The 12,198-nt window shown below is 35.2% G+C and overlaps 1 protein-coding gene across 3 annotated transcripts in view; it reads right to left on the reverse strand.

Annotated features, from left to right (window-relative positions):
• Positions 1-3,217: 3,217 nt before the first annotated feature.
• EXOC5 (exocyst complex component 5) overlaps positions 3,218-12,198 on the reverse strand; it is a 144,787-nt gene continuing 135,806 nt past the window's right edge. For 2 of the 3 annotated variants that reach the window (XM_060418093.1, XM_004010676.5), the window contains 2 exons: positions 11,925-12,140; positions 3,218-11,312 (listed from right to left, as the gene is read on the reverse strand). In XM_060418093.1, the coding sequence (XP_060274076.1) occupies positions 11,124-11,312; positions 11,925-12,140 (405 nt within the window). In that variant the 3' untranslated portion in view covers positions 3,218-11,123. The remainder of the gene's footprint in view (positions 11,313-11,924; positions 12,141-12,198) is intronic. The other variant, XR_009601247.1, reaches the window with a different exon arrangement.

The raw sequence follows: 12,198 nt of genomic DNA on the forward strand, positions 1-12,198 counted from the left end.
AAGCAGGGCAAAGACTAATAAAGTTTTGCCAAGAAAATGCACTGGTCATAGCAAACACCCTCTTCCAACAACACAAGAGAAGACTCTACACATGGACATCACCAGATGGTCAACACCAAAATCAGATTGATTATATTCTTTGCAGCCAAAGATGGAGAAGCACTATACAGGCAACAAAAACAAGACCAGGAGCTGACTGTGGCTCAGATCATAAACTCCTTATTGCCAAATTCAGACTCAAATTGAAGAAAGTAGGGAAAACCGCTAGACCATTCAGGTATGACCTAAATCAAATCCCTTATGATTATTTACAGTGGAAGTGAGAAATAGATTTAAGGGTCTAGATCTGATAGATAGAGTGCCTGATGAACTATGAAATGAGGTTCGTGACGTTGTACAGGAGACAGGGATCAAGACCATCCCCATGGAAAAGAAATGCAAAAAAGCAAAATGGCTGTCTGGGGAGGCCTTACAAATAGCTGTGAAAAGAAGAGAGGCGAAAAGCAAAGGAGAAAAGGAAAGATATAAGCATCTGAATGCAGAGTTCCAGAGAATAGCAAGAAGAGATAAGAAAGCCTTCTTCAGCGATCAATGCAAAGAAATAGAGGAAAATAACAGAATGGGAAAGACCAGAGATCTCTTCAAGAAAATTAGAGATACCAAGGGAACATTTCATGCAAAGATGGGCTCGATAAAGGATAGAAATGATATGGACCTAACAGAAGCAGAGATATTAAGAAGAGGTGGCAAGAATACACAGAAGAACTGTACCAAATAGATCTTCACAACCCAGATAATCATGATGATGTGATCACTAATCTAGAGCCAGACATCTTGGAATGTGAAGTCAAGTGGGCCTTAAAAGCATCACTACGAACAAAGCTGGTGGAGGTGATGGAATTCCAATTGAGCTGTTTCAAATCCTGAAGGATGATGTTGTGAAAGTGCTGCACTCAATATGCCAGCAAATTTGGAAAACTCAGCAGTGGCCACAGGACTGGAAAAGGTCAGTTTTCATTCCAATTCCAAAGAAAGGCAATGCCAAAGAATGCTCAAACTACCACACAAGTGCACTCATCTCACACGCTAGTAAAGTAATGCTCAAAATTCTCCAAGCCAGGCTTCAGCAATACGTGAACCGTGAACTCCCTGATGTTCAAGCTGGTTTTAGAAAAGGCAGAGGAACCAGAGATCAAATTGCCAACATCCACTGGATCATGGAAAAAGCAAGAGAGTTCCAGAAAAACATCTATTTCTGCTTTATTGACTATGCCAAAGCCTTTGATTGTGTGGATCACAATAAACTGTGGAAAATCCTGAAAGAGATGGGAATACCAGACCACCTAACCTGCCTCTTGAGAAATCTGTATGCAGGTCAGGAAGCAACAGTTAGAACTGGACATGGAACAACAGACTGGTTCCAAATAGGAAAAGGAGTACATCAAGGCTGTATATTGTCACCCTGCTTATTTAACTTATATGCAGAGTACATCATGAGAAACGCTGAACTGGAAGAAACACAAGCTGGAATCAAGACAGACTGCTGGGAGAAATATCAATAACCTCAGATATGCAGATGACACCACCCTTATGGCAGAAAGTGAAGAGGAGCTAAAGAGCCTCTTGATGAAAGTGAAAGAGGAGAGTGAAAAAGTTGGCTTAAAGCTCAACATTCAGAAAACGAAGATCATGGCATCTGGTCCCATCACTTCATGGCAAATAGATGGGGAAACAGTGGAAAGTGTCACACTTTATTTTGGGGGGCTCCAAAATCACTGCAGATGGTGACTGCAGCCATGAAATTAAAAGACGCTTACTCCTTGGAAGAAAAGTTATGACCAACCTAGATAGTATATTCAAAAGCAGAGACATTACTTTGCTGACTAAGGTCCGTCTAATCAAGGCTATGTGGTTTTTCCTGTGGTCATGTATTGATGTCAGAGCTGGATTGTAAAGAAGGCTCAGCGGCGAAGAATTGATGCTTTTGCACTGTGGTGTTGGAGAAGACTCTTGAGAGTCCCTTGGATTGCAAGGAGATCCAACCAGTCCATTCTGAAGATCAGCCCTGGGATTTCTTTGGAAGGAATGATGCTAAAGCTGAAGCTCTAGTACTTTGGCCACCTCATGCGAAGAGTTGACTCATTGGGAAAGACTCTGATGCTGGGAGGGATTGGGGAAAGGAGGAGAAGGGGACGACCAAGGATGACATGGCTGGATGGCATCACGGACTTGATTGAGTCTGAGTGAACTCCGGGAGATGGTGATGGACAGGGAGGCCTGGTGTGCTGCGATTCATGGGGTCACAAAGAGTCAGACACGACTGAGCGACTGAACTGAACTGAACTGAATGTGTTATAATGGTAGCATGAAACTAGGTGCTGTAGAAGCCCACAGCAAGCCGTTATTACATTTGTTAGCTGGTGGGGATGGTACGTAATTAAAACTATTAAAGTTATCTTTCATTAAACACGTCACAAGTGTCTTTTCTCCACACTTTATAACACTTGCACAAGGTCACATAATTAGTAAGTGACAAGGTCATGCATGATGCACATCTGCCATTGAGCTGATTTAAAAGCTTTAGCTCTTATCAAAGTGGTACATGGTCACTGCAAGCGGTAGTATTGTAGGAGAATCTAGTTCTGATATCCTCATTTGGGTTCAGACATGACTTCTTAAGCTAATCTATTTCTGATATCACTATAGGCTTTTAACAGTATGCCTACATTTGGAATTACAGAATTTAAGCTTGCTATAGCAGTGATCACAGAGCACTAAGAAGGAAACTGAGGGCTGAACAATTTGCCCAGATACAGACTCCTATTTCAAATGAAATTTAACATGTATTAAATCTAATCTAGATAGACTTTCTCATATAAAATTGATCTTACTTAAATGTATTTTTATTTATCAGCCTACACAATAATTTCATAATTATTTTCTTTTGAATTTTATTAGTAAAAATATCCTATTGGTATTTAGTCCTTAATGGTCAGATTTCCATTCTCGGAATTGGTTTCACTGATGTACTTTATCATTAATTAACAACTGCTATTAACAATAGCAAGGCCATGTATTATAGAAAAACATATGACATGATTTCAGTTCAATTCCTTCGAAATAAATACAAGTCTCATATTTTTGGCATAAACACTTTACCCTTCTCAATTCAGTGTTACTAATTTGATCACTACAATAAAAGAAAATACACCAAAAATTTGTCGTTTCTGAATAAAGCGATTATGAACAATTTTTATTTACAATTTTAAAATCTTTACATGTTTTCTGTAATGACTGTTTTCATTCCCCCTACCTTGTTCTATGGCCAAAGCCTCAGAGGCTGAGTGAAGTGAGGAAGCCCCCCTCTTGCATGGGGGAGGAAACACAACAGGAGTACTGGAGCTCAAATGAGGTAAAAAGGGTATCACATAGGAGAGTGTATGTGCATGTAAATTTAAAACATACCTGTATACACACACAAAGCCCCATAGCACCATCCACTGAGGAGTGGTGGCACAGACATCTCAATTATAAGCATATCTCATATACAAATTGTAGTTTCTAAATACCAATTTCCACTAAAAAGATGAAGAAACAGCTGATTCAAACTATGGGGCAGGCAAATACAGGATGAGTTTGGAGAAAGCTGTGTGCCCAATGTAAGAAAGCACTTAAAAAATGATGACATGTCTAAAGGAGATAGGAGCCAACTTGAAGGGGATCCCATTAACCAAATGTGAGACAATTTGAGATTCAAAATAAGCAACAGGTTATAATCTTTTAACCAGAAAACCATTAATTCACACTGAAATTTTGATTAGGAGCAGGATATATACATAGTTTCAAACTACCTTCTCACAAAATTATTACAAAGGGAAAAAGTAACTTTATAGTAGAGAATCCTGATAGGTAGCAACATAAGCAAGTGATTAAAATGAGTATTATCAGAAATGGTGCACTGAGATTGTGCACTACCTCGTAGGCTGCAATTACAGCACAGACTTGCTTTTGTAATATCCCTGCCAAAAAAGCACAACTGGAATCTATTCACGAGGAAATAAATTCAAATTTAGGAACATTTTACATAACTGGCTTATAATCTACAGAAGTGTCAAGGGTAGCAAAAATCAAGGAAAGACTAAGTAAGAAACCATTCCAGAGTGGAAGAAAGTAGAGATATTACAACCTAAAACACCACATGATTTTAAAGTGGATCCTTATAAATCATTATTGGGACAATCAGTGAAACTTGAAAGGGGTCTTAGGGTTAGATGGGAGTAACATATCAATGTTAATTTCCTGATTTTGATAACTGTATTATGACTATATAGGAGAATTTCTTCTTGGAAATAAAAAAGTATTACAGGGTAATGGGGCATCATGACAGCAACTTACTCTCAAAGTGGAAAAATTTTATTTGTACAATATTTAAAACCTTTCTCTAAGTCAGAGATTGTTTCAAAATTTTTTCCTTAAAAACCAAAAAACTAATCAATAGATTCCTATTAAAGAGTTGATAAAGGAATTCTAGGAGATATATAACCCTAAAAAACAATTTTAATTATGATGAACTCTTCTGTCCAGCTCCTTCCTGGGTCCACTGTGAACATACATGTTCTTCAAAACTGTTTGTTTTATGTCATTAATTCACTCAGATAATTCTTTTCACATAGGATTTTCAGAATCTTGAAGACACATACTCACACCCTCTTCCTGTTAGGATAGTGACATGTTCATAGGTGCTGTGAGAGAGAGAAGCTATGTGAATTCTATTTTTTAATGGAACAAAATGTTTGTAAGTATTACTATAAAAATAACTCCTCCCCCTTGTGGCAAAAAACTGAAAATACATTCTACTGAAGAATCCTAATATAGAGGCACTTAGTATTATTCCTTATAAAGTATTTTCACATATTTTTATGTGAATCCTCTAAATAGCACACAGCACTTGCAAACAATACGCTTAAGAGGTAGTGTCAGTTTTCTTTAGTTCAGCCCTGCCCAGATTCTATTTGGCTAATTACTCTATAGCAAAAAGCTGAAGGTTTGATAGATTGCCACACAAAATGCCAAAGTTCAAACAAACCAAATTTTTATCCACAGTATAAAGATTAAAATGACACGTAGGTAAAAACGAGTGGCCCCATTCCAAGGCACCTAAGATTACAGGGGAATCAAGAAGGCTTCCTACCTCTTAAAATTTAATCTAAAAAATCTGAAAGCCTACCGCTGAAGATTCCTCGGAGTTGGTTCCATCCAATCTTCAGACTTAGTTTATTAATGTGAAGATGCTCTGGGAAAAAGACATTTTCCTTCATTTAAGATTACCAATGGTGAAAACAAAAGGAGGTAACTCATCTGAGCTATAAATGAAATTTAACTTATTCTAGATTCTTATCCTTATTCTTAACTTTCTATACTTCTTCCTATTAAGTGACCAGTCACTGATAATTCTATGTTTTATTGACCTTCCAGTGATTATAAAGTAATTTAAGTGGTTTTTGAAAGTAAACTTAATTCCAGTTTCAGACTTTTAAATTAAAAGTGGCTCAGTTGGATACTGTCTCTTCAACACTGTAATATAAATATTAGTATCTCGGCTAAAATGAATTATTGACAATTTTAATACATGTTGCACAGTACATATTAATATAGAAAAATACATGTTATCAGCAGCATAATGTTGACCATGTTCTAATCCATTCCACCTGCTCAAATATTAGTGAAAATAATTATATATTTGTAATGCATCACTGCTGTCTAGCACAAATCTATGCCTTCTGAATAAATGACTTTCCTCTGAGCTTGTTTGCTGTCTGGAGTATGACTGTGATATATTCATATTTCAATTGGCTTCGTATGTACGGTGAAGCAGATAGCAACCTTCTAAACCACTTAGGAAATGAGCAAGTATGGTTAATTACTTGTCTCTCCCCCACAAAAGTGTTATTAATCCTAAGAACTAAAGTTTAGCGTTACCTCCCAGATAACAATGTTCAAGTATACAGAGAAAAAAGCGTTTGTCACTTAGTCATGTCCGACTCTTTGAGACCCCATCGACTGCAACCTGTCAGGGCCCTCTGTCCATGGGATTCTCTAGGCAAGAATATTGGAGTGGGTTGCCATTTCCTTCTCCAGGGGATCTTCCTGAACCAGGGATCAAACCCAGGTCTTCTACATTACAGGCAGTTTCTTCACTGTCTGAGCCATCAGGGTAAGCCCAAAAGTATACAGTGAAAGTGAAAGTCACTCAGTCAAGTCCAACTCTTTGCAACCCCATGGACTAGACAGTCCATGGAATTCTCCAGGCCAGGATACTGGAGAATATCCCTTCTCCAGGGGATATTCCCAACCCAGGGGTAGAACCCAGGTATCCCGCATTGCAGGCAGATTCTTTACCAGATGAGCCGCAGCAGAAGCCCCGAAAGCACGCAGGGCCTTGTTTAAAAATATCAGTCTTGTTAAGCCCAAGGTTATCAACCTAGCTGCTTCAAATCACCAATTAAAATTCTTATTTTCTAATGTGTCAGATTTCTCTTCTACACTGAGGGTTGTTTCTCCCCTTAAATTAGGAAAGAGAAAGACTGATCAGTAGTAAGAATAAAAGTTAAGAGTTAAGGCAATTTTAAAAACATTAAATATACAATATTTGATTACATGAAAATGACAGCCTATTGCTAATACACTGAGTACTTTTTTCTCTTATGCTTTCACTCTAGCATTAGCTATTTTACCACTACCAATGCACTAAATGATCAACAGAACTGGCAAACTTATGACATTAAAATAGTTTGTTTCTGAAGGCAGAAATACTGATTTCTTATCTTTAAAGGTGGAATTGTCGTTTACTCCTATGGCACAAAATATCTGAATTCTTTCTATTGCAAAAATTATAACTCAAGTAGCACTATGACTACACAAAATACTACTAAAGAACTTTTTGAAGGAAAGATTTCTAGTAGGCACAAACTTAATATTCAATTAAATTGCATGACCACTTATAAAATTTTAAAGCCCAAGGTTATCAACCTAGCTGCTTCAAATCACCAATTAAAATTCTTATTTTCTAATGTGTCAGATTTCTCTTCTACACTGAGGGTTGTGTATGACTACACAATGGACACATTAAAAAAAAGTCTAAGAGTAAATTAATTAGCTCTGTATCTCAACTTCATAATCTAAACACTACAATGAGAACCAAATACTGGATGAAAGGAAAGATTAAACAAAACTAATGAGCCCATCAAACTAAAGGACCTATTTAATATTTAATGTTACATAGGGAGAAAAGTGCATAAAGCACAAATAGCGAGAATGATTCAGGTTTCAATCTGAGCCTTTTACTTAGCTGCAGACCTTGAGCAGATCTACTTACAACTTTCTGGGCAATGGGCATCTTCAAATGGAGATAATAGTACTCTGCTCTTAGGGCTGCTTTGAAACCAAATGAAATAACATATGCAAAGGGCTTAGCACAGTGCACAGGACTTAAGTCAATAAATATAGCTATAATTGTCTTTTTTATGCATCAAAATTTTTAAAGGCCATTTTTACTTTATGTAGAATTACTTAAAGTAACAATATGGACTGGTTCTTTTCCTCCAAAGTACACAATGTATTTCACGACAGACTTTCTCAAGCCAAGAGAAGTACTAGAGAACTGAATATAGCTAAACTAAATGGATGAAAGCACAGAATGCTTTGTATGTCAAATTCTGCACTAGAAATTATGCTTCTAGAAAACATCTCACACTTCTGAGTCAAAGGGCAAATAAGAGTAATACACAGAATATCTCTGCATTAAAAAAAGCTAAACTCCAAGATAGGAGGTTTTGAAGTCACTAACAAATTACACACCCAGGATACCTGACTCTCACATGCAGTTCAAGCATGCCTTGCTGCTGCTGCTGCTAAGTCGCTTCAGTCGCGTCAGACTCTGTGCGACCCCACAGACGGCAGCCCACCAGGCTCCTCCATCCCTGGGATTCTCTAGGAAAGAATACCGGAGTGGGTTGCCATTTCCTTCTCCAATGCATGAAAGTGAAAAGTGAAAGTGAAGTCGCTCAGTTGTGTCCAACTCTTAGCGACCCCATGGACTGCAGCCTATGCCTTAGGTAATATATAAATATGACCACCTTTACAGGTTTTCTGGCATTTCAGGAACAAAAATCTCTTTATCTAACTAGATGTAAATATTCAACATCATAGATGAGCAAAAGGCATTTTAAGGAAGCAGCACATTCTCCACTTTGAATCTATCTACTGGGTGATAATTATTTTATGATGTGAAATATTTCAAGTGAAAGAGAAAAGAGATAGTCTAAACTATACCATAAATTAACTTACTTAGAAGCTCTCTTTAAAAGAAGAAAGGTGCTAGGGATTTACAACAATGGTGGTACTCAAAATGAGGCTACTAATAATTGTCTTAGAATAGTCAGATAGCCAACTGTCTAAGGATGCATCCAGCCATTATGTTAATAATTCCTCATAAGAAGTATTCATCTACTTTGGTTAGCTGTTGTTTTCAATATCACCTGCATTCTATATTTCACTTTCTGTATCATTTTATGAAAACATAATACACTCAAGCTTTTTCTTGAGTGTTTCTGCATATTCTAAAAATGCAGTGTTTAAGAGCATATTTTTAATTTCAAAATATTTTCTAAACATTGCATGTTAGCTCATGTGAAACTGGAAAATTATGAAGATTCTCCTTATTCAAATGTTGGCTAAAGTTACTAATGTATAAAGCTCCTTTATCACTACCTAAAATTTTACCATATGCATATGTTTACTTATCTATCATCTCTTTTGAGTCATATATATTTGGGACAAAATTTCATACTGTCCACTAATATGAAAACTACTTTAAAAATCAAATATAACAAATCCAAAGAATGCACACTGTTTTATACAATAAATTTTTTTCTTAGAGAAATTTTTTGTTTCTAATTTTGATTATATAGTCAAGTATTTTCCTGCTTAAAAAGGAAGTGAGAAGACCTATGCCATGAAAATAAGGAACATCTTAAAAATTCAATAAAAATAATTTATAAAATTCAGTATGATGTCTTCAAAATGTAAAAATGGAGTGAAATAAAAAAACAACTGCAGGGAATTTGTTTATTGAGCAATAATGTTAACACTTCTAAATTAAGTATTCACTTATGAGTTTTCTTTGTTAGTGTCCTGTCAATGGTCATAATGGAAAATATTGCACATAACTCAAATATAAAAATAAAAATCAACAAAATAGCTATGCAACAAATATATGCTTTACATTTTAAAAATTAATCCAAACAAAATAATCTGAAACACTTCTCTGATGTGGAAGTCTTATAATGTTCTCTCATGTTTTATTTGATATTCCCCCCCCCCTTTTTTTTTTAAACAAATTGACACTGTGTACAAAGTTCAAATGGCCAGTAAAACTACTGCTTTAAAATTGTTGGCTTTAAGTAACAGAGGTATAATTTGAATTCACATCAGAGCTTTCTAAAATGGCAATAGTACAAGCATATGACTCTCTAATATCCAAAACCTGTTCTGGCTTTCCTTTGGCTAAGGAACAGAAAACTAGACAGCCTTCCAAAGCTGCCACAACTTCCTAAAATGCTTTGATAAATGTTGGCATACTTTATTTCTCTTGCTTACCTAGATAACACTGGGCTAAACAGAAAATGAAGAAAATTCAGTTAAAAGTAACTTAAATAGTAGCTAGCTCACTCTGGACCTGGAAGTTTTGGTAAAGTTGAACATTCAGAAACATATTCTTAAATGTAGTTTTCCAAAATTAGGCCAAAAAGCCTACATTAGAGGAAAAAGAAAAGCCAAAAATGAGTCAAACATTGAAGTTTATCTGTTCCTGGAAGACTACGAATAATACAATGGAAGCTGAAACACTACATACAGCTAAGAATGCATTCTTGCAGAGAAAGTTTATAGTTAATAATTTTTTTTAATTTCCACTTGATATTTAAAATTTTATAAGTGATTTATTATGTCACCATATTAAGCCAATTCAATTAACTACACTCAGTAGGAATCGCTTCAGAAATGCCTTGAAAAAGATAATGACAGACACTATATATTTAAAAACTACTAGTCCTTACAAAGTTCATCTCTGGACTAGAATATAATGCTGACTATCAATTCCCAATTCCTCTTAAAAGAGAAGACTACCTGCATGTTTAGCCATTCCATCTTTTTTCAGTTTAGCATAAGGATAAAAATCTTAAAGGATTGCATTGCTGCTAAACACTGCCAGTAATTCTCATATGCACCATTTAGTCTATACCTCACTTTTTTACTTCCCTTATAATATTAAAATAATGAATAAATATGGTCCTTTAGTTAACATCCTCTACTTTATCTTAAAAGAAATATAAAATAAGGTAGCTTTATTAACTTCTTGCTAGCATTGGCTTAAAATCTGTTTACCAAATAAGAAATTGTAAACTTTTTTTTTCCTTTTACCCAGAAAGCAGATGTATTTTGATCCACACTGCTAATACCTACATAAAATGTATTTCATTTTAGTTTTCTTTATAACATTTTTTTGGAATAGTATTACTGTTGTACCTCAGAAAAAATTCAATGAACCAACTACAGAAATTATGCCCAATTTTCAACCTTTGAAATAGGTAAAAAGTTCTCCAGGAAAACTTAAAAATAATCTGATTAACAATTACCACTGCTGTAAAGGTCATTGAAAACTGATAAATAATAATTGAGTCTTGCTGTATTTTACCCATCATTAGTGCAAAACAGGAAGCTGAAATTTCCCAATGGACTATGTTAAAGAACATGAACTGGAATACTGGTAACAATCTCATTTACCTTCTGACATCAACATTTTCCAGGATGAAAACAATGACATATAGCTTCACAGAGTTTGAGATTTATATAAGTTCAGAAATGGAATTAAAACTTTTAAGGAAAAACCAAAATATTCTTAGTATTGTCCAAATTTCAAATAAATCCTCAAGGGTAAGTATGGCTGCTGTTTTTCCAAACAGTCATTTTTCAATAAAATGTTGGCTGTGTCATAAGAAACCTTCTGTGCTTTCTTTCAACCAAGGCTTGCTGGAGTACAACACATTTCCCTTGTAAATTCAACCTCAGCTGAAATGTCGAGCAAGGCGGGCAGATCTATAGTCAGCACGAAGTTGTACGAAGGAGTGAAGAATGTTCTTGTCCAGATTAGCAAGTTGTTCTCCTGAGCAGACTTGCTTTAAATTATCTGGGTTTACTACCAGAAGATTGCAAAGTGCATGCAGAGTATCAAAAAGCTGTAATACCAGAGGAATCTGAATTGAGATAAGAGAAGGAAAAAAATATTTCTAGTTTTATAATCAGTTTGTAAATTCTTCTCACTTATGTACTGTCAGGAATTAACTGTTAAAGAGTTCAATGTTAGAATTTTTAAAAGCTACCAAAGTGTTAAAAAACTCAAATATTTCAGACATTATATAAACTCAACATAATCTTTTTGAAAAGATTCATATTGTGCCAATTTACTCAAACAGTAATAATCATTTATACTTTTGTGAAGTAGAACTAGTTATCATTAATTTACAGCTTTTTAAAATAATTTAAACATTGGATGGAAACTAATTTCAGAGAGATATACATGAAGAAAGAACATATTTTCTTGATATATGATATACAGCATTAGTTATGGGCATTAATAAGGTCATCTGGACTATGGAACTAAAATATGGCATTTTCTAAAAGCTCAAAGCAAAAATGCGTTAATACTGACTGGAGTAATACTTTTTCATTTAGGAAATGTCAGATCTGTCTCATTACAGTATCAACAAAAGTTATAAACTTTCCCGATGGTTATGTCAGTATACATTTTTATGATCTGACTTATGTTCTTGAACTTATTTACAAGTTTGATATTTGTGAATACATACCTTGAAGTCTTTGGCACACCTCCTATACTCAGCTACGTCACAAATTGCTAACATGCCACCCATACAGCTATAGGAATATTGTTGAAGATGCTCATAAATAAGTCGATGAAAACGTACTCCAAGTTCCATCAAAACTGTATCCACATTCTTCCCATCCATGGAATTTTTAATCTTCTCCACTTGTTTTCTTACGTAAGCACAGACTTTAACACAGGCCTGTAAAATTTTTTCTACACTTATTACACAGAAATATGTATTAGCTTAGCTAAGGAGA

This window comes from Ovis aries, chromosome 7 (genome assembly GCF_016772045.2).
Source record: "Ovis aries strain OAR_USU_Benz2616 breed Rambouillet chromosome 7, ARS-UI_Ramb_v3.0, whole genome shotgun sequence".
Taxonomy (NCBI): domain Eukaryota; kingdom Metazoa; phylum Chordata; class Mammalia; order Artiodactyla; family Bovidae; genus Ovis; species Ovis aries.